This window comes from Numenius arquata, chromosome 12 (genome assembly GCF_964106895.1).
Source record: "Numenius arquata chromosome 12, bNumArq3.hap1.1, whole genome shotgun sequence".
Lineage (NCBI taxonomy): Eukaryota > Metazoa > Chordata > Aves > Charadriiformes > Scolopacidae > Numenius > Numenius arquata.
Window position 1 is genome coordinate 30,810,103 of NC_133587.1, and position 23,959 is coordinate 30,834,061.

The window sequence follows — 23,959 nt, forward strand, 5'->3', positions numbered from 1 at the left end:
GCTCAAAAGGTATAGGTGTACAACTGAGCCATTAATAAAAATTCTCTATAACTTCAATGAAGGAAATAGTATTATCATTAAAAAAGTAATATGAATACTGACATAAAAGCACTTATATCCAGTAAATGTGAGGGGAGCCCAGGGAAAGTACTGCAGCTGCAGACTGCTAATGACAGACAAAATGAATCTGCATTTCTTCGGGTTTAATTGAAGTCTTAGCCTGTCCCTGAATTTCACCTCAGGTGCGCAACCATTAGCTTATGCTCCTTACAGTTAACAGTAACCTCACAGCCTTCTCCTCAACTCTTCTATCTTGTTAGTGTGGACAGTAGAGCACCCAGGACTGACTCCTTGCATTCATCTTTGCTTTCTCAAGCAAGGTATAAGAATTGCAAGTAATTTAACCACAACCTGACTTCATACACAACAAAGAAAAACAAAGTAACACACCTCAGCAACATTGCTAAAACTCTCATCTTATGCTACTATAAACAGAGGCAAAATAAGGAATTGAAGAAGCAACCCAGTATGTGTTTCAGTTTTTGGTTTGTTTTTTTTGTTTTGTTTTTTTTTTTTTTTTTTTTTTTTACTTTTCATATGTTTGATATATTTATTATGAAATATTTTGCAGCTGACCGCCCACTCACAGACAAGGTTTGTAGTTTATATTCAGATAACAATGCCACCAAAACCGCATAGTTTAAACTGCATGAAAGCATACAACAAAGAACAGCTGTGGGAACTGTACAGGAAACCATGTATCATCAGTAAATTGATAATATCAGATTTTACTTCTTGCACATGTACAGAAGAATCTCTTACCTTCTCCATGTATTGTGAGCAATTAGACTCTTGCAATAAATTTGAAGCTTCTTGTTTATAATACTCCCCTGTTTCATTCAGAAAAGGACACTCAAAAATTTCCTGATAAAACTAAAAGAGAGAATTTTTTTTTAAAGGATAAATAATACAAATGCTAGATTAACATTCAAAATTAAAAACATAGATCAGAAATGTTTATCTACCTTTAGGGGGAATTTTTTCTTATACTGTTCAACATGAACAAAGGAGTTAATAACCCCATGGATTACTTTCTGGTTTGGGTCTTCTCCACAGCGATCACTGAAACAGGCAAAGCAAACATTCATGAGAATGTAGGTCTCTAGTGTAACTCATCTGATAGTTGAATGAAATAATATTGGATGGAAACATTTTTCAGTAAATTCCTCTGCTTAGATTAATCTTCTTCAATTTTGTCAATCTTAAAATAAAAATGCACTCTTCTTTCTCTCCTATACATTTAAATTGTTGAGACAGCAATTAATACACTATTCAAAAGCATTTGCAGGTCATGAAATTTCCAAGTGTTTGCTAAGGATAGAAGTATTCCAAATTACGTATTCTAAGCAAGTACTCTAAAAGTTACAGTAAGTTCCATCTCACATCTGTAGGCTTTATCAAATAGACTACCTTCACACACCTGCCCCTGCCAAAAAAAAATAAATATATATATCATTTTTGCCAACATCACACCAAGAGGCATGCTATTTTCTTTTCTGAATAACTACTATTCAACATGCAGATGTCAAGTGGAACAAATAACATACTAGGCGCATCATCACAATTTTTAATCATACATTTGAAAGGAAAATCTCATGTTTTCCAGTCAAGTTCTTAGCTTCAAAAGAGCGAGTTCAAGTGAAGAAAATGTTATCTTTAGTCCCATTCAGTTGAAAACAAAAGCAATTAAAACAAGTGTTTTGCATGCTAAAGACATTAGTGTTCACTCCTTTGCAAAGATTGGAAATAACAGACCCACACTCAGAGCAGCAGACTTCGTTAAAACACAAACTGTTCTAAAAAAGACCATCTTTCACATACAATTTACAAAGAAGTAAAAACTATTCCTGTACTCCTAAGGCGTTAAAGAGGACTAAAATATGACTTATAGAAGTATATTTACACTTAGGCATCAGCAGTTGTAATTTCAAAGGATTTCCTTTCTGAAATACTTATATACACACATATACATATATATAGAGTAAGAACTTTAACTTTAATCAGACTGCACTGAAAAGACAAAATTAGTTCTCTGATAGAAACTATTTATGTTGGTATAGGAGAGTAATTTACATGAGCAATATTAAAAAAAAATTAAAAGGGAAAAAAGAAAAGTAAAGCCAGCAAAAATATTTTAAACCCAAACATTACCATATACCCGTCTATGCTGGGGTGGAATGGGGGAGAAATAATTTTGCTAATTTCATTAATTTTGGTTTGGAACTGATAAACTCCAGAGGATGCCCATGAGCTAGGGAGGCTTACTGGGACAGCCACAGCAGCTGTGGTATGACATACACTGGACCACATTCATATATTCACAACACTTTTGATTATGTGTATACCTTTTAAATACTTTTTAATATGTGTCCTACGATCTGAAAATTTAAGCTCATGATGGGTGGAAAGAACTAGCCATCTAAGAGATTATGAGCAGTCACTGTATGGTTTGTGCAGCTTGGTCACCCGCTACAAATGAGCTGACCTAATGGGTGACTGCTCCAGCAGGGATGGTCTGATTTTTTTCTCCCTGGGGGACAGGAAGGTTACCTCTGGTTCTGGTAGCTGAACCAATGGAATAAATCCGAGTTTGGGTACATGTAATCACACCCCGCATTCTTGCCAACATCCCTCTGCTGGGTCTGGTTATACAGTGGCAGCGGCAGCACCATGTCACAAAGGGAAGAAGATTTACACAAGACCAGGGCCTGGACCCAGCTCCATTCCAGAGTGGCCTAGGACCATGGTAAGCTGCAGGATACGCGCAGCTTGTGAACACAGCACCATGTCACAGTGTGCAGGAAACTACGTTACTAAAAGTTAAGCATATTAGGAAAGTAGGGCTCTGTCAAGAGACTGCTTGATTCACAGGCCACTTCACAGACCTTAAGCCCACGCAGATGCAGGAGGAGAGGGGGCAGCAAAGGTCAGGCCCAGGAGATTCAAAGATCAATGTATCATTAGGAAAAAGCTGTAAAAGTACAGGAGGCAAATGCTCCATGGAAAACCTGCAAGGGAGGAGACAGGCTTTTGAAGCAGAGGCCAGAGAGCATGAAGACGAAAAAGAACGCAACGGAACCAGCCTTGCCTGCCTTTTGGTAGCTGGTAGTATGCAACAAAGAAAGAATTTAAATTGACTTCTGAATATGGAGGCAGTGAGCATGCAGTTGCCAATCAAATGGCAAGTTTGGAACAACTGCCAGGATCATGTAAGCATTTTTTAATTTTTTTTTTTTTAAACAGATGTCCACACTCCCCATTTCCTACCCCCACCCCCCCCCCACCCCTATGCAGAATTTTTACTAGCTTAACATAGGTTTCCTCAATGGGTGAGTATTCATAGAATGGTTTGGGTTGGAAGGGACCTTAAAGATCACCAAGTTCCAATCCCCCTGCCCTGGGCAGGGACACCTCCCACTAGACCAGGTTGCTCAAAGTCCCATCCAAGCTGGCCTTGAACACCTCCAGGGACGGGGCATCCACAGCTTCTCTAAGCAACCTGTTCTAGTGCCTCACCACCCTCACAGTAAAGAATTTCTTCCTTATATCTAAACGTATCCTCTTCCAGTTTCAAGCTATTACCCCTTGTCCTACCGCTACACACCCTTGTAAAAAGTCCCTCTCCAGCTTTCTGGGAGGCCTCCTTTAGGTACTAGGAGGCTACCATAAGGTCTCCCCAAAGCCTTCTCTTCTCCAGGCTGAACAACTCTCTCAGCCTGTCTTCACAGGAGAGGTACTATGAATTTTCTGGCAACTTTGCTGTAAATGTATTGACAGAACTGTGTTATGAACTTCATCATGAACCTATGTGAAAAGCAACACTATCTCCACAATAAATAGCATATCACAAAACTATCATTCTTTCCGCTTTGGCAGCATCTTCAGCTTTTTGTTTACACCAATGGCACTATGCTCCCAAGAATTTGTAACACAAATGGTTAGTTTCCACAAAATTTGACAGAAGTTTCAGAAGTTACATAAGTTTAAAGGATGATTTTCATGAAAGCTCTAGTAGTAAGCATATCTGCCAAACTAAGAGAGTGCGGTGACCCCATGAAGGTGGAAGCTTATTAAGTGCGTATTTTCGTTCCTGGCAGCAGTCAGCAAGCAATACGGATGCATACAACTACAAAGCAGCTGCTGCACAGTTTGAAGCAGGGATACCACAGGACATCTTGGGAGGGTAGAAGGGAATGGTGATGTTTCGTGGGCAGCCTGGACAAAAGTTAAAGCACTAGGAACACAAGTTTCAGTAACTCTGCTGCTGCTGAGTTTATTTTTTCAAAAGAAATAGAGAAAACTACAAAACCCAAGCTGAAGGACATTGTGCTGTTTTATATTAACTCCATCTTGTTCCTATCTTAAGACTAAAGCTAACAGTGGAAGTTTAACACGTACCATACAGTGTACTACTGTAGCCCCATCGAATGTATTTAAAGTTTACGTAACAATAATAAATACGGTACTCATTAAAAGAAGATTCCATCATTCAAAAGAAGTGCTCTGCTGTGTCAGACCAATGGTCTATTAAGAACAATTAACTACAGAATTCACAGTGAATTAGAAGAGCTTCTTTCAAAAGCTTTTTAGAAGTTACTAACTTCCAATGGCTTTCCTTTCAAATAAAAGGTATAAATAATGTATCAGCTTAGACAGGAATAGGTTCAGTTAGTTAGAAAGTGTTAGTTATCTTTAGTAGAGAAGCCTCTCCTGGTTAGTCTGTACTAATCACACTGTCATTTGAGATAGCACCTGAATAATTTCCAAATTATTTCTGTTTAAGAATTTCATAGATGAATTTTCTCACAATTTGAGATCTTGTCGGCTTCCTGTTGTGTTGGAACAAAAATGCGTAAGTTGATACTCAGCTTGCCTTGTAGGAGGAGTGCTTGGGCTAGAGGGAGGGGGAAGAAAGTGTGTTATATTCAGAACTCTATATTAAGAGGAGTGTAGTCAGACAAGACAGGCTTAAGTGATTTAACAATTAACTGCTGTTCAAGGGGGCTAATCCTGCTCCCTTTTGCTCAGTCACAGGCCTCTGTATCTCTCTTGCATTGCTTTGGCACTCATCTAATTCTTTGACTCATCAAGACATCCCGGAGAAATATTAGCCAAGATGGTTTTCTGTCATATTAGAGGTTGAGTCGGTTCACTAAGGGATTAGATGAGCAACAAATTCAGCACAAGAAAGGTAGTAGAGCACCGCCTGCTCCTTCTTGGCATCAGCAAACTCTTAGACCAGTTTAGCCATCTTGTTGAGCTGAACCACAAGTCACTACTTGGACTTCTTTATTTTTGATGTGCCAAAAAACTTTACTGTTAATTTTAATGTTTTGCACAAGTTTATAGCTTCTAAAAAGTAGATGTGCTCAAGATTTTAGTCAGAAGGCTTTGTGAAATTCCAGTTAAATACATTGATAAAATGAAAAATTTGTGCCTCTGCTCCCTCTACCTTTTCCAGTACAGTAATTAACATAATTTTATATGCAACTGGTTCCCTACAATGTTGGTTATCAACTCCGCATATCGTTGTACACTATGCAAAATCTTCTGGCTTTAAGTTCAACTGTCCCATCTATTTAAATTTTAATTATTTTGTAAAACATTTTAATAAATTGAACTATGCCCACACTTTAGTACTACACTTAAGAAGGCATCTAAATGAGAGGTTTCTGAATATACATATAAGTATTAGTAATTTTATTAAATTTTTTAGGTAATAAACTTCCCATGCATATTCTTGCCCCTGTGATAGATGTTACTTACTAATATCCACTTCTTCAAAGACACTGTTTAACTCCTGAATTGCTGAACTCAAAACTAAAAGACATTTAACAGCCACTTGCAGCAAATTCTTTAAAATTGCCTTTTCCAAACTGTATTGACCACTGGAATCATAGCAAAGAACAGCAACAAGCCTGTAGTTACGTGCAAAGGCTATCCTCAGAATACCCATAGCCAGCCTGACATCTAATGATACCAGGAAGAACAGCTATAATAAGTTCTCTTCTACAGTTCATTACATGATAGGCAGATCACAAAGTGGTTAGAACAAACTTAATCTGAATTATTAGATGTATACTTTGAGAAACAGAGTTGAATTAACTTCTTTGAAATCACAAAACAAAAAACCTTAACAATGGAGGGGAAAAAAATACAGATCCAACCATTAAAGACAATGACTCAAGCTTTATTTAAAACTTTCCAAATGGCAAATGGTTTAATAACAAATAATGTCAACTTGTTACAGTCTCAAGATCTAACGCCCCATGGAGCCAGCAACAGTCTTGATCTAAATACCCTTGTGAGGTCTGAGTCAGCCTCAAGGCATATACATACCATTACTTTTAAGAGGCATCAGATATCTATTGAAAAAGGTTTTAACACAAATTTCCACTCCCACCCGCCAGACAGATTGACTAAAACAAGTCTTCGGTGTCACTGTGCTTAATGTGACAAACGGAATCTTCTTCACCATAAATTAGGCAACCTTCATTTAGTAAAAATAAACTGTTATAGTAAACATATGGATAAAGCAATATTAGCATTGGTTACAAAGAAGCATGGTTCAATAACTGAAAGCAAATAAAGACTTCCTGGCTTCAGAAATACAACCTGAGAGGGACATCACATCAGTTACTTACTCATCAGAAACACAATTCAGGAAGGAAAAATGAAATTATAACATTATAATCAGTTTTTAAATGCCTTATAAATACAGTTTTTTTCTGATCAACTGCATGTCCAAGGAACCTCAGTCAGCCAAATTACCTCACTCTCAGTTTACCTACACTAGCCCGGTCATGCGAGTCAGGCATGCAATCACTTTTAAAAAAACCCCGTCATTACACAACTCCAGAGGTACCCTAAACAGCAGTAAAAGTGTAGAAACTGAGGGAACTTACAACTACACCCAAGGTCTATAGTATATTTCAAAATTTCTGTTTATTCATAAATAAAAAGATCCTTTAGGAGTTAAACAGTATAAAGGTTTAAAATCAAAACTTAAAAAGTCCCAACCCCTGTAACTACCAGGGCCTGTGTCTAAAAGTAACAAAGGTATTCAGAAATAAATAAATTCACTCAGAGTGAAAAAAAAAAAATTATTTCCATTTCATTCAAGTAAAGCACCAAGAATGTTAAGTGAAGTCACTCAACAACAGAAACACAGAATTTTAGTCTTCCTGGCATGCAAACCACAAATACATAGCTACAATGGGAAAAGCTGATAGAACATCATCACCAGGTAAGAAGCTACCTCATGAAAGAATTTGGTCAAAGTCCCCAGACTTTTCAAAGTATAAAGTGCAATAGCCCCACATTGTGTAAAAGCAAAAAATAATCAAGCACTCACTTTTTTATTTCTCGGAGGAGCATCCGAATAAGGATGGCCTGCAGTGGCTCAATCATTAATTTTCTCCACATATCAAGAGCTAGCTGTCAGGACACAACACAAGTTTACATCAATAAAGAATAACAAAAAAAACCCCAAAACAAGTCCAAAGATGATGCAATTCCCCATTCAGTATTTTAAGAATGAAATTGTCAGATACCCTCTTCTTTCTCCTTTTTAAATTCTTTTGTTCCCCTCCCCCTCCCCCATTTGTCAACATACTAATGTATTATTTAACCATTTTTCTTCTAGAACATCTGACTGCATTTGGATGAAGACCACACAGATCTGTACACTAGCAGTGTCACACACAGAATTTCTAGAAAGGCAATGTCTGAATGCATGTTTCCCAGTCTGTTTGCTTCTTACACATCTAATAGGACTGATTTATTCCTTGGTTCCACTCTCTCAAGAATTCTCAAATGCACATAAGGACCCTAAGGCAAGTGGGTTATGAGGGCAAGTTTTGAGTGTACGTATAAACAAAACATCCACACAGTAACAGGCAGGTAACAAGCCTTTCTGCCTGAAGTGTTTGAATGTGTACAGACACCAGTATTTCTAAAAATGATAGCAAAATAAACTTCAGCTGACAAAAGGGAACGTCTCTTGACCAATTTGTCAGAGATCAGAGTCAAGGATACAGAACCCTTGGATCCAACACACAGAGCATCTCCAAACTAAGATGCATACAGCTTAAGTCACTGGCAAGCTAATATTTGGCAAATAAAATTAAAATAGTGTCACCTTATTCCTAATATATCATTAGAGGGATTGGTCAAACGGACTCAAATATCTCAAACTCTTGTGGATTAAGTAACTTCTCCCCAAACATACCATTTTTAAAAACACAACTGCAATCATTCAAGGAGTTTTTACACATAAGTCAATATCAGATTTAAAGCCCAAAGGGGATCATGTGATCCCTCATATGGGGGGAACACCCACCCACATTTGAGATGTCTAAAGACACCTACCAGAGAGTAGCAGACTGGGAAAAAATGAGATGTCCAAAATCAATGAGGACAGAGGGAATATTGCTCCTAAGAAAACTTTGACACAACTCACAAGTCCTTAGCTGTAAAAATTAAAATATTGGTCAGGTATGTCTTAACTGAACGTATGCATCTGGCTACCGACTGGGTATCCGATCTGACCCACTTTGTGGAATAAATCTTCCTTTTAAAGAGCAGACAAATGAACTTGCTCTGTCACACCTATCCAGCACCCATGCTGTTGTTCAGGGTACAGAAGTCTGGGAGATAATGCTGACCCAACTGCATCAATAGCAGGTTCAAAAGAAGAGGTAAAGGTTTGCTTGTAAATCGAAAGACAGATAATGTTTTGAAATCAAAGTTGTCTCAGGAGTGATTTTCACTGTCTTGCCTTCTGGAGAGTAGTAGAACAGTTAGAGGAAACCAGTTTCCCTAAGACATCAGGAACTCATCCAGCCAAGAATGCTGAAAGAAGCTAGTTCTGGAGGAAAAAAAAGAAAAAAAAGGACTGACATTTTGTGACCATGAGGTGAAGGAGATGACCTCGGGTGACTCTATTCTGCAATGTGATCTCTGAAATGCAGTCTCACATGTGATCTAACAATTCGAAACAGCTTCAAGTTGCCTGTTGAATTTTCTTGTCAAGTAAACTACAGACAGGTCAATCCAGCAGTTTGATCTATTAGTTCAAGAGACTTTTTTCTCCTTGCAGAGATGGACTGATCTCACTTCTCCAGGTAGATTGAAAATACAGAATATGGCAGTTTCCTCCATTTTCTAGAATCTGTTGCCCCATGATTGGGGAAAAAAAACCCAGAAGGCACATCTTAACTACCTTCTAGCTCAGGGCTCCCATAGAGTCACTGAAAACTGAGAAGTCAAATTGGTGACAGAAGCTCACCTCAGAAAAGCAGTATCCTTCACCATGCATTCATAATATAAGGCCAGAAAAAAAAAAAAAAAAAAAAATCTCTTGCAAGCACTGGCAGATTACTTTCATCAACCGATCTCATCCTGTATTTTTCCTAGTACAACAATTACTGAATGTCTGGAACACTTATCAAGATGATAAACCTTTTGAAGCCCTGCCCATACACATCACATACGCACGTCCGGTCTCTACTGTTAGACACCACAGAGGAACTAAGCAAGCAGGTACTCGTTTAAGATTACTGAAAAGCTCCCAAAGTTTCATTAGCACACAGGAATGATGCTGAGACAGAAACTTCAGTAGAGAGTACAGTTCTGCTTCTACAAATACTGGGCATTATTTCTGTAACTTCATGCTGAGACTGAAAAGAACTATATATAAAATAAGCACATTTGCTCTTGAGTAAATAAAGGACAGATCATCTCAGTCATCTAAAAATGGATAATTCCTTCCATTCTAAAGTGATGAACAACTGAAATAAAGACTTTTGTCAAAGCCCCTAGTGCAATCCAAAGAATAAAAGATAGAATCCTAAATTGGAATCGTAACGAAAGAGAAAATGCTTTCAAAACAGAGACTTGATAAACTTGGTGAGTGCCTTATAGGTCAAGAAATGTGAACAACTTTTCTTTCTGGGACAATGAATTCACCAAAAACAGTGCTGCAATTTAATGCATTAAACTACTTAAGTGTAGGACTCAAGTCTCCACTCCTTTTCAGAACAAAAGAGTAACTGCCATAAACTTAATCCTACACCAGTAATTAACAGAGATTAACTTTACTGCCTCAAGATCCAAAATTTACCTTCTGATACTACAGATTACAAAGACAGTATTTGGAAGGAGTCTTGGGGAGTGAGGTAATGAAAAACTCATTAGTAGAGTTCTAGACGCCATCATCCAAACATCTTCAACAAAAACCAAAGGCTGCCAGCTGTAGTTTAAGAATATTGACCCTGCCCATAACCTGCCCAAATGATGAGGTAGGGATGTACCATCCTATGAATAACTGCTGGGAAGCTTGAAGAAAAGTATGCGTCATTGTCCTTTCACCTTGCATACGATTCCATAAACATGAGGAAAACAGAATACTCAAAAAAAGCTGAATTATCAGGTCAGCTGTTTGTTCTTCTTTAGTAAACATATCATAGGGCAGAAAGCTATGGACAAAAGTTGCCACTAACATCCTTTGGGTGATACCTCAGAATGAAGTAGCACACAAACAGGGGGAGAATTCATTAATACATCAGCATCACCCAGGCCCAAGAACAAGCCCAGCCCCAAAGCAGCTGAACCAACAGTCATTAACACAAAGCAAGGACCACCTCGAAAACAGTGGTAACAGACTCGGCTAAATCTCAGTCTGAGGAAATGAGGACTAACATTTATGCCATTTTGAAGATACCACAAACAGTATAGCAATATGCACTTCCAAGCTCTCGTAAGCCTTTACAAATGCCACTGAATAGCAAGCCTTGGAGACAACACAGGTAGGCAAGAGAAGAATTTCCTTTCCCTAATTGCCTTGACTTAAAGTACATCACGTTTCTGGTGTTTTTTTCAGCCCATCCCCGACCTGCCAGAGGATTAGCGATTTCAGCTGGCAGTACTGTCTTCATCAGCTGGGTAGCTAGGTCAGAAGCACAGAAGGTGCTTCTTCGTGCATCACAATCTCTCCTTACTCTTCATTAAGGACAGAAGAGATCTCCTACTTAAAACAATGAAATCAACAAGCTAGAACAGTAATCACTGACAGGTCAAGCTGTTATTAATTATAAAAAATAAAAAGTGTTTTCTCTGGCTTTCCAAACTGGAAGAGAAGTGTTCCCTTCCCCTTTAGAGAAAAAGGCAAATGTAGAGAGGAAAGGAGAAAAACAATACACCACTACAGATCATGACAGAATAAAATGACTTCTCCAGCTACCAGTGTGTATACATACAGACACAAAGCAAACAGATACACAGACAAGCATTCAAAAGAAAAGTTTCTACTCAACTATATTCAGGATTGTAGTTTTGTTCTGATTCAGGCTGAAAAGGTGTTTTCAAAATCTTCTTAAAGACATACTGAAACACTTTGTTGGAAGAAATTTTTTTTTTTTTTACTGTAAAATTGTCTTTCCATTTTACTTTCTTATGTGTCATGGTAAGAGTAGCCATGAAGTAACAGAAACAACGTATACTTCACTTCTACATAGCTGAAGTGCACAGGGTGCTATTTCAGAATGTAGTCCTACTGATTACAATTTTTTTCATTTTAAGGGTACTTAAAAGTTACTCTCAACCTCTCCAACTTAACTTAGTAACTGTGTCAACACCCGGCTGCTTGCACCAAATTTTTTTATCTTTTAAAGATAAGCCCTCCCTACATGATACTTTTGAGTGCAGAATGTCTACTTTTCTTTCAAAATCTCTATCCGAGTTGCTACAACAGAAGTACAAAACAGCTTGCATTAGAAAATAAGATGTACAGGCTAATCTCAGAAAAGCTGTTATACTTTGTGACATCAAGAAATAGAAGCCTAAAAGTAGTATTTCAAGGGTTTCCAAAACCAAAAATACTGCTTCTTCAAAATATTTTCTAGCTAGTAGTGTCATTTAATAAAATAAAGCTTTTTTGCAGTTATCTATTACCATATTTTAAACTCAAGTTCTCCAATAGTTTTCATATTTGCCATTTTTTACCCCTCTAGATCACTGTATTTTTCTACATCAGAATCATAATCTCATTTTACAAAGGGTGCTTACATCTTCTACCATATTTAACTACTCAGATTCTGTGACACGGAAAAGTCCACATGTAAAAGGACAAAGCTAAACTTCAGGCGCTTCTGAACATAGTTTATATCCACTCACACTTTCAGAGATACCTACCTCTCCTATCTCCATCAATGGTTCATTCATATCCACTCCTCCATAACCATACTGAAGATCAGCTTCAGTCAATTTGTTCTTCTTAATAAACTGTGTGTTGAGGTACCTATAGAAATAAAAATACTCTAATCAAAACAGGCAAAAGTGTTGGGTTTTTTTTAATAAATTTGGAATTGTGGAATGTCTTCCACATCACAAAACACACCATCTTTTAACCAATGCCATTGCTATCTGTAGGAAATTCTTAAAATATAAGTTTCTTCCATTTAAAAGACCTTACACATATTAAAACAGTACAGTGTTCATAACTGAGATATCAAACAGTAGCCAGATTTATCACTGTCAGAATTTTCTTGGTGTGTGATATACTTGTTTAAATATCCAACCTTTCAACATACAGTCATATTACTCATACATACATATGCAAAATAACTGCTAAATTCTAAGCAGTTGACTAGTATTAGAGTGATAATTTATTTTTAATGATAGAAAACCATTCCTGAGTATCAGATATTTTTAATTAAAATGTATGTTCTTCTACCTGTACTGTTTATTATTTTGCATTTCTCAGACTAAAACACAAAATAGCTTCAATTTTCACAGGGACAATTTTGTCAGTTATGTTCCCTTACTCAGGTCATGACAACTAGCAAACAGCTGTACTACAAATTTTAAGGGTAAGAGAAGAATTTGCAGAAATTATTTTAATTAACAGTTATAAAGAATAAATGTTATAAATATTCTTATTTTCATATTTAGTATTTACTGTTGTATACATACTTTTTATAAAGAATATAAATGGTTTCTGCACAAGACCTGACAAAACATCTTTCTAAATTCTCAGTATTCCCTTAAAAGAAATACAGTAACATTTTTAAACTGAACCTTTCTCAGCTATTTCCCGGATAACTGGGAAAACTATTTCTAATATCTTTCCTTAACTACACTTATAATATTTGTTACATTAGTGCTTAAATGAGGTAACTAATTTTTTAATTTTTTTAAATTCCGATCCAGATAGCAGTTTGAGACACCCAGTTTCTGACACTGAAGACAGCCAGATTACTGAAACACTTGAAGAGATTCAGGCTTCAGAGGCTGCACCAGCTTCGTGATGTCTGAACACTTTGGGCAGGAAGGCAAGCAACAAGCAAAGAAGAAAAGGAGAAACACACTATGGAAACCTGTGAACTTGAAAGAATTTAGGACACCACAGAGTCCAAAGGAGGAAGACTTGTGATACTGCAGTGGTGACAAACAGCAGCCTAACCTACTTTCAGACTCCAGAGTAAAAGTGAAAGAGTAAAGTAGAGGCAAGTCTGCGTAGAGGCCCAACAATTCATATAAAACTTGTGTGGACATCCAGAATAGTTGGAACACAAGCCTTAAGCAGGGATGCTCCTTGATGATACTTCCCACCCTCCCCACGTGAACAAAGCCAGCAGCTGCCATTCTGCTTTTTCCTGTTAAGCTTGCTAAGAAGGAAAGCCCTACAGTCTCCTCATGCACACCTTCTCTCTTCCATCAGTACATGGCTTCTCAACAAATCCAGATTGGGCATCTGAACCATCTTAAGACCAATGTAGCAACAAGAAAATAAATCAAGTTTAACCTAGATCAGGTACCTCTGCAAAAACCTACCCAATTCAAGCAAAAAGGGGTGGCAAGAAGCAGGCAGGCAGAACCGCTCATGGCAAGAGCTTCCACACACTTTGCCTCAAAACCAAAACTCCATTTGCCCACATTTCCTTTCCCCCTCCCCTACTTCTACCATCAACTTCCAGAACCAAGCACAAGCAAACAACTGCAAATGATGTGCAAACAGCATAAACTCAAATCAACTTCTCCACTGAAGTCATAAATAACTTTTCACCTTGAATAACTACTTCAAATACTTCATCTGTATTTCTCACTTTCAGAAGACAATCCATAAGGTTCATCTGTAACTTAATGCAGAGATAACGATTGGCCATAAATTGATAATACCAGAAATCACCCACAGACTCTTGTTACTATTGAGATAAACTTTCAGTTGAAAATTTTGAATACCGGATCACACAGCTCAGGCCCTATTACTTGAGAGTGCACTTGTGCAGGCTTATTGTTTACTGTCTGATGAGGAAAATGGCAAACAAGATGAGAAAATTGAGTTTTGTTTCCTTTTGTGGTATTAGCAAAGCAATATACCTTTTGGTACCTAAACCTGAAAACACACCCACCAAGCCTCCACTCCAGGAAGAGGTTAAAAAGTTCAGAATTTAGAATTGTGTTACAAGATTCATTCAAAACAAATACCTACCTTACAGCAGAATACTGAAAGACAGTGTTCCATCTAAATTAACAATATCAGGAAAATTTTTTATACATATATATTTTTGTGGACATTTTTTTTCAGATATAAAGGACTTGGTAATTCAGAAAATAAAAGGATACGTTGGTTTACAAGGAATTTAGCAAAAAAAAAAAAACCACACCCACAAAACTTCCAAAAACTAATTTAACAATTAGAACGGTAGCTTGGGACAGGTTACCTTGTAATTTTCACATATTTGGTACTTTTAGATCAACCAAGGACAATAATCTAAACACAGATTACTATTCTAGACCAGTGACCACATTCCCAAAGTTACGTTTCCAATCTCAGTAGCCCACAGCGTCCTTGTGGGGACAGACTTTGCAAAGATTTGTCAGAAGGATCAGATGTGTATTTTTTTCCTTTTAATGTTTTATTTGTTTTTGGTAGTTTGGATTACACATTGCTGGATAAGAAACAAATACTAGTGTTGGCAGAATAGACATTGTGAAATTTAGCTTGAATGTAATAAACCTAAGAGTGTACCTGTCTCGAGTCAGTTGCTGGTTATTTTCTTATGTTCTCCACAATAAAGGCAAAAAAATTTACCTCCTTTAATTCTTTGTCTGTCCATGACATGACAGCATAAAACAACACGTGGTTATATATGTATTTCTACAAGTACCAAACTTTTTTAAACAAAAAGGGTAAACACCCTCTATTCCAATTTTTTCCTCCTCTGAAAGATCTCCAAAGATAAGAAAAAACTTTTGAGTAACCACTCTTCCCCTCCTTCTACACAGAGTCATACTGCTATTCTGATCCCCAAAACAGCACTCGAGTCTAGCAGAACCCAACAACAAAAAAAGAAATCATTTGACTGTATTGCCAGTCACATGGTTGGTCTCGTGTTTTATATAGTGTTCAAAAGTATAGTGTTTACATTTTAGTAGTATTTCAAATATTACCTATTAGGGTAGAAGGATTAAGAGCAGAGATATGAGCCTATTTAAATTTTAGAGGAATCGATTTAAAAATAATATTATGGTTACTAGCTGTAAAGACTAGTCAGTTTTCACTGGTGGAAGAATTACACAAATTAGATCCTGGGATACAACAGAGTGAACTAAATTATGGTACTTTTTTGAGAACAGGCATGCAAGTAGGAAAAGAACTCCAACAGCTTTATAAAAACCAGGACACCTTCTTATGGTCTTCGGAAGTACTTTCACCCAAAACATTCTCTCAAAAAACAAAAAAGTGATGTAACACATAATGAAATGTTTCTAATGCACAAAAGTCATTGTGACTCTACTAATCAAGCACTAATTTATTTCTTGCTTTCATGTGAGGTTCTTTTAGTTTGCGCTACAATGTACATTTTATTATTGAAGTCATACTCTTTAGGGACTTTCAAAAGATAGTATATGACAAAACTCAGAATTCCAACACAAAGAAAGAAGATATAACTTTGAGGTTAAATTATTTCCAACAGAATACCTAAAAAGTACATTTTCTGAACCAAACACCATATGCAAAGCAGGAAGAAGAGTTAGAATGGGCAGAGCTGGCATGAAATAACTTCAGAGTTTAAGAACTTGGCTTCACTGATATATGAATACCACTCTACTGAGCTTATATATATTTACAGGTTGGTTCGTGTGCATAACAACTGTCAGGGAAAAAAAATGCCCCAGCTCATTTATTATTATTAAAAAAAAACAAAAAACCAAATCAGTTTCACACTGCTGGAGAAGTATTTTAATTTGTTGGTTTATGATCAGAAGCACTCAAGCACTCAGAAAAACTGTTACACAAAGCAGAATCAGTGAGATTCATACACATTAAACAGACGTAGACTATATTAGTAATGAAAGAACAGTAAGAATCATCTTAGCTAATTACTCCAGCGGTAAGGAGCAGTGCACAGAAAAACCTGTTGGAGCATTATTCCTTTTTTGTCATGTTCTGCTACCGTAAATATATTCTCTCCAAAATTGACCTGGGCCATATTCAGCTATTGCTCTCTTCAAGCAACATTCTTAGACTTAGGCGGCAGATCACTGTAAAAATTTCAAAAGCGTAAAAACTAATTGGCACAAGCTTACCTGTATAAACAGTCCATATAGTCTGCCCCTTTGCTATACTCTTCCCAGTATCTGTGATACATAACCAGTACTTGTTCTTCAGCTTCCAGAACTCTCTGTGAAGGAAGATAACACACACACCCCCCGCTAAAATTAGTATGAAAATAACACACATATATAGAAAGTTATAACAGGATTATAATTTTTTAATAAAAATCACAGATTCAAAATTAAGACTACCTCTAGAACTTGAACTGGTGTAAAAACAACATTGTTCTTTTTAAATGCAAAAAAACCCCCCCAACTTCAGGTGTTGTGGCTGGCTTACCAAAACTGTAGTATGAAGATTTGTTACTTTTCTGGTCATTGCAACAATCTCTGTAACATTATTTTCTATTTGTCTTAACAGAAGCACTTGCTTGAATAAGCATGGTTCATATTCTCACATCATACTGGTGGGATAATTCACATAACTATTCCCTCACTGACACAAATCAATTTTAAATTCATGCAGCCACACGCACAGTGAAGGAGTTGCCTAACTATAACTGCTTAAAATCAGTATGCCTTACTGGTTACACAAGCCCTTGTACTTACTAAGAATCCTGGAATAAAATAAGCTTAACGAAGTGCAGATATGTGCAAACTTAAACATGTCTTAAATTCTGTAAATCTAGGTCCAAATCTTTTGGAAATTAGGAGAATTATTTAAGAAGTTGCTGATGTACTGAACTTCTCAAAATACATTCATACTTCAAAGGAATAAGTTCAACAATTTAAACAAATTAATATGATTCATGAAGGGGGATGAGATCCTAGGAATTCAAGCATAATTCTCTCTACAGTACGTAATTTTAAACTCTGGCTCAAGCAGCAAAGAAGTCTAAGCAGAAATAATGTAAAAGAGGAAAGCTAGTAGACAGAACAGAATTGAGAGTGCCTTCTTCTGCAGTACGAATTTTATGAAGTTTTCCAACATTATTTCAAAGACAAATGGTGAATAGCCAATTTAAAAAACACATTTATGCTTTCCACTACTTCCTAGAGCTTCTACTATGCTGGCACCTGCCTGATGATCCTAAGTGAGCTCATTCAGCTCACTAAATAAATGAGGAAGAACTTTTATGGCTGAGTTATCTGCCAGTTTAGTGAACTGATTTAGTCTACCAAAGCGTTAGACGTATCCTCTCTGCAACCCGTGGAACTACCCATTAAGGCACCCAGTCTATCGTGTCAAATACACAGGTATAGCTAAGCTCAGAAAATAGCATCAAGCCATTTAGCAGTACTATCCAGAACTTGCAATTGTTCATTCCCTATACAGACACCAAAGACAGGTAGGCATCTTATTTAAATCTACTTCTCTTTTTACTGAAATACAAGGAGACACTGTTCATCCAACCTATATATTCAAAATGATGAATCATGATTCTGTTGAAATTAGCTGTCTAAGATGATGAGAGAAAAGTTAATTCACAGCTATATAGGTATACAAGTATTGTTATTTTTCATAACACTTAATTTGTCATTACTTCCTCCCCTCCCAAGCATTTTCGTTACTTTATTTCCCACATATTTCAGAAGTTTTCTTTAGTAGAGCATATACAATCAGTTTCCAAGACAACAGAGTAGATACTTTGTAACATAAGGCTAATGACCAACACTAGCACATTTGAAAAATGAAGACATTTCTGTAACTTGTTTGATTATAAGCATTCAACAGAAAAGAAAGAACTTACTTTTCAAGCCAATTAATATTTTCTAAACCTATATATATATAACCTATATATATTTGTATAAACCTTTATATAAAACTATAATTTTATAGTTGTTTGCTTAACAAGAAAGCTCTTTCTTTTGTGTTACATATAGACAGATATCTATATATCCATCTACATTGTCTTGTGTGATACATGTTACATGTATCAGATATATAGACATATGTTCTGTCTCTGGAACTCTGTCATCTGTGATTTAGTCTCATAAAATCTGCATACTTTCATACATATAAAACAAACAAACCTCCCCCAGAGTCAAAAAAAGGACAAACAATACCTACATGTACATCAGAAATTGTATAGGTTACCTTGTGCAAATGGCGCACATGATTTTCCAAAAAAATTTTAGTCTCAGTATAAAGTCTCTCACCAAGAGGTTCAGGATAGGCCACACACAAAGCATAAATGTCTCTGGGCTCAGAGTTAAGGTTTGTACCTGCTTACAGTATGAAACTTATCAATAAATTTAAGATTTACAGAACCTGTTTTTCTTCCATATGCACACTTTAGATTATTTTTTTTTTTATAGCTGAGCACAAAAGATAAAATGGATCATTTTCTGAAGTTAGTATAAGTCCTGATTTGTGAAGAGTCTAAGTTTCCAGCATCAATAATAAATTTTAAGTAGTGGAAGGTGAGGGCATGTTAGAGCTAAGATCCTGGAACTTCTGGCAGCCCCATGCTGACACAGCATCTACCGCTTATTTGCCATCTATGACTAACATGATTATTTCAAAGTGAAAAAGCAGCTTTCATCCAAAATGCTTCCTCTGTATCTGCAGCCAATATTAAACGATGAGTCTCTTTTTGGGTAACGGAAAGAAGCACTAATTAGGTTAATAATGTGATCAGCCAAGTATGGAGCACAGTAAACATGAAGTGAAGCTGACTTCAAGATTTCCTCCTCCAAGTCCAAAACAGTTTACTGTCCCTGCATATTCCTTCCAACTCCACAGATAAAACAATTTTGTGGGACACTGGAAATCAAGTCATCACAATGGTGGTGTGGATGCAAAAACTTTATTTTTAACCATTATTATCATTTCTGTAATCGTGTTTAGATCACAGCCACACTAAACAGTTATACTTGCTCATTAAATGGGCAGCAGCAAACATTTAAAACCCTTAAGGCGGTTTTGTCCCTGAAGCACCCTACAGAGCTACTCCTTTCATTTGTAAGGTTTATATCAAGTTTTTAAAAAGATACTTGATACTTTGTCAGGAAAAGAATGTATGATTAAAAACTTTGCTTTCAGAGAAGTCAAGCATGGATTAAGTTAAGCTTCAGGTGAACAACTGTGGGAAATAAACTAGTTCTGCAAAGATTATTTAAAACATCATGCTTACCTACTAAGTCTAGGCACTTTATAAAACCAGCCATGCTAGAAATAATGATTTAGGATAGATTACTTTTTAAGGTAAGCTCTTTAATTAAGGGAAGATAGACGATCTGCTTTCCTGTAGTCTAACTTACGCACATGCCTGTGTAAAAGGACATAGAAGACATAAGGACAGTTGACAAGTCACCTGCTTAGTCTACAGAACAGTGCTGAACTTTCACCACACAGTTCTTCCCAAAAAGCATGTTTCATTTTTTATATTGATGCTACTCAGAAGAGATACTGATGTAGGACAACTAAACAGAAAAAAGCCTTTATTAGGCAACTGGAACCTAGGAGAGCCTAATCAGAGTCTAATCTCGAGTACAGTTATTTCATCCATACAGATCATTTTTACCAGAACTCTCCTCAAAATGGCAAGAGCATTAAATGGAAACCCTAACAAACAAAACAGGCAATATTCACTGCTTTGTAACAGTAGCTAGCATTACATTACACCAACTTACAAAATTATGAACAAAAAAATACCAAACCAAATTATTAAATTAGTAGTGAAGAATGCAAAGTTCTCTTTCTACAAATAGATTGTAATGAACAAATGGGGCTTTTGGAGTTTTTTGTTTGTTTATTTTTTGTTTGCAGGGGTGGTGGGGGTGTTTGTTTTGGGGTTGTTTTTTGTTTGGTTTTGTTGTTGTTGTTTGGTTCTGGTTTTGTTTTTACATATCCCTCCCCAACAAATTTTGTCAGTCTAAGGATGGTCCATAGTTGAATGCATCCTCAATATCATTCAGATCACAAGCATCTTCACTATGCAAATAAGATATTTCTGAGAAAGTAAACTCCAGAATGAGAAATCTTTGTAAGCTACTCACAAGAACAAGGAACATAACTATTTTTATCTCTTTAGATCCACAACTAGACTACCTAGAATCACAGAAACTATAACGGATCTCTCCTACAAGAAAAACTTCTAAGTCAGAGGAAATACACAGTCTTCACAACAGCACAAGAAAATTATAATGGCAGCTTATCTGACAAGCAGCAAATATCTCTGAATTACCTAGCATCTGTGCCCTAAGCTTCAGTTAGGAGTCCAGATGACATGACTGTTGTAAACAAGTTTCTTAGTTGTAATAAACTTATTTAAGAATGAAAACAGTATCTGTGCTCCTTCATGAAAATGCACATCTTCCGAACACACCTTTCCTTATTCTAGAAAACAGTCAAATTTTCTTGCAAATGAAGAAAGCTTAATCTAGTCTTCTTTTTTGACATATGACACTCAGTTTGCATACCTGCTGAAATTAAACTAACAGCTTAATCACAGTACTTCCACAGGCACCTCACATGTTTTCCTATATCAACCAAATGATAAAAATCAACACCAAATTCTACTTGCTTGATACCAAGTTTCTCATATTTCTACAAAAAAGAGCTGCCATGAGTCTCAAAAATACATTACAGGGCAGCTTTGCTACAGAAACTTCACATCCTTCCTCAATTTGTACAGGTTTATTCATCTAACTATATCTTGCAGTCCACAATCCAAACTGAAGTGGAGCATTCAAAGTGGTGTGAGTCTCTTAAAAAAAAAAAAAAAAAAAAGACACAAACCAAGAACAAAACCCCCAAACAAACAAACAAACAAACCCTTTCAGGGGAGATGAATCATTAATCATCACTGGTATTTTACTCCATAAACTTCAAGCACATTTTTACTGTGCTGCTCTCCCTTAGAAGATCAGGAAGAAGCCTTTACTATTCAATAATTTATCTTTAATGGTGAAAGCCATCTGTCCTTCCAGTTCCGCGGGGTAAGAAAGTTCAAAGGAAGTTCAAACTGCTGCTTATGGGCCTTCACTCTGTGTTGAGAACAAGAACATCAAAAGCCTTGTGCAATTTAAGTGCTCCAGTAGTTGCCATTTGAGGGGCATTACCTAGCAATGGGAAAAAGATGCAATTCCAAACTAAGAGGAAAAAAAAATACCATCAATAAGAAAATACTGTATCCAAGATCATAAACGCTCACAAATATTGTCCTCAGGGTTAAAAAAAGCATCTAGTTAAGGCCATATATTAACAGAAGGTTTGGAATAGATTTTCTCCAGAAGACCGAAGTAGAGCTTTTGGAAAATCTCTGTGATCGTCAGTCTTCCTCTACAGCAGAATCAAAATTCATAGAGTAGTTGAAGACTCACAGTCATAAGAATCACCATCATATGAACTTTATTTACTCTTCCTTCCCTTTGGGTTGGTTCTTATACTAAAGATACATGTTTGCAAGTTTCTGGTTCATCATAGGATTCTTGTAAAATAGGGGATTAGAGGAGGGAGAACAAACATGCAGAAAAATGGAAAAAAAAAAAGCAGGTGGCCATGTTGCGTACTTTTAAAATAATTCTGTTTGCAGTACGGCTACTTCCTCCCTGGGTACTGCTCACTCTATTTACTTGGCTGGTGGAAAACCCAAGATAACAATCCTGATGTTCTACCCATTCAAAAAAATTCTACTGGTAAAAGGTAGTTATCAAAGTACAGAGGAACTACCACTCTCTAATTAAGCTTGATCAGCCTCTTAAAGAGCACTCCCTGGCCTACTGAAGAGTTAGAAGCAAAGTCTTGAAAGTTATATAAAGCATTCACAATAACTAAATTATTGTAAATAATATATCAAAAAGAGAGACGGAACTGTCACTCATTTACCAGACAATGAAACAACTCCAGAAACATTTCTTTCTGCAAAGAACCTTAAAGGAAATCTGAAGGTCAAAGGTGGCTCGAGACGACTCACAGTTTAAAATAAAATGACATATGGTCTTTCAAGTGATCTTTTCCAGAAGATTTTTCTTACATGGTTGTGGTTCCAAACTCATTGCCATTCTAGCATTTCAAGTTTGAGGTATAAGTTATATTTAAAGACAAGCTATGTTTAACAATAAAATTACCATCAGAGTTATAAAGAAAACAGTATATTCAAGACAAACAAGCTCTGGAGAAGTAGTGAGGCAAAAATTAGTTCTAGAAGTAGAATATGCATAGTACACGTCTCTCTCACCTAAAATACTATTAGTCTGCATACACCATGTGATTGCAGCTGCCTCAAGCAGCACAAGAGAAAGCAAATACTTCTTAGAATACACTGCTGCAGACTGAAGTCATGATTCTTTGCTCTGTCTTATCCTTTGTTTCCATATCGTTTCTACTAATCAAATAATTTGTCACCTTTTATTGTGCTTATTAACCAGCAAGAAAAAGAGTTAATATGACATTTCCTTTAAAAATCCTGTAGATGTTTAGAAACAGATTACTGCAATTGAATTGAACAGAGAATGAAAAGCTAACGAAGAACATGTATTTTTTAAACGCCACATCCTCCTAAAATATATCATTAAATTAGTTTTCTTTATGCATTTAAAACTTGAGAAAAACCTTACACACCAGCTGTATAGAACTACCAGTTTCACCAAGTTGTTGACTACTCAGCGAGTGGTTTCTGTTAAAACATAGAGTTTGGTTAAAGGTAGCAGAAATAGTAGACAATCAACATTTAAGCTGGAAGTTACAAGTCACAAGCTCCTCAGGCCATTCAGCCATACAAAATAAGCCAAAAGGCTCTTGCCTGTGCCAAATTAGGGACTAATAGTGCCACTTTCCAAGAAACGTAACTAAGAGATGATAGAAAGTACAGGTCTTAAGAATTACATGCCAAGTGATTCCTCCAAGGCTGCTTCCTGAGTCTGCTATTCATAAGTGTTCTCTTTCTGATGTTCAATCAACTGGAGTAAATCCCAAAAAAGGATCAAGAGCAGACTTGTGTACAAGGTCTCCACAAAGAGAGTTCTAAGTGAAACAGTGTGACAAGAAGAATCAATCCAACTTCTCATTCAATTATTATTTTACATTTAAATCTATTTTAGGTGCCTTTGTTTAAATGTTTAGAGCTTTAAGCTACAGAAGTTTATCACTTGTTGAAGACTGAAATATACAATTCTCAAAAGCTGCTTAGAAAGAATGACTATCGCACAATTTGTCAGCACGTAAGTGCACAACTAATTAATTCAAAACGTCTGTAAATTCTGGAGTCACTTGAACTTGACTCCAAGAAAAGTTAAAGAATCCCAGAAATTAATTACAAAGTTTTAAAATGAAAGAGCTCCTTAAAGATTACTGCACCATAGAAAAAGGTTCCACAAGGACTATGAGTAAGTA

General features: G+C 36.4%; 1 protein-coding gene across 3 annotated transcripts in view; it reads right to left on the bottom strand.

Annotated features, from left to right (window-relative positions):
* The window catches only part of CUL2 (cullin 2), a 51,586-nt gene that overhangs the window by 23,009 nt on the left and 4,618 nt on the right, over positions 1 to 23,959 (bottom strand). For 2 of the 3 annotated variants that reach the window (XM_074157738.1, XM_074157737.1), the window contains exons 3-8: positions 18,719 to 18,821; positions 16,654 to 16,748; positions 12,253 to 12,358; positions 7,415 to 7,497; positions 1,026 to 1,122; positions 823 to 933 (exon numbers count right to left, since the gene is read on the bottom strand). In XM_074157738.1, coding sequence (XP_074013839.1) covers positions 823 to 933; positions 1,026 to 1,122; positions 7,415 to 7,497; positions 12,253 to 12,358; positions 16,654 to 16,748; positions 18,719 to 18,821 — 595 coding nt within the window. Of the gene's footprint in view, positions 1 to 822; positions 934 to 1,025; positions 1,123 to 4,867; positions 4,955 to 7,414; positions 7,498 to 12,252; positions 12,359 to 16,653; positions 16,749 to 18,718; positions 18,822 to 23,959 lie in introns of all 3 variants that reach the window. The other variant, XM_074157736.1, reaches the window with a different exon arrangement.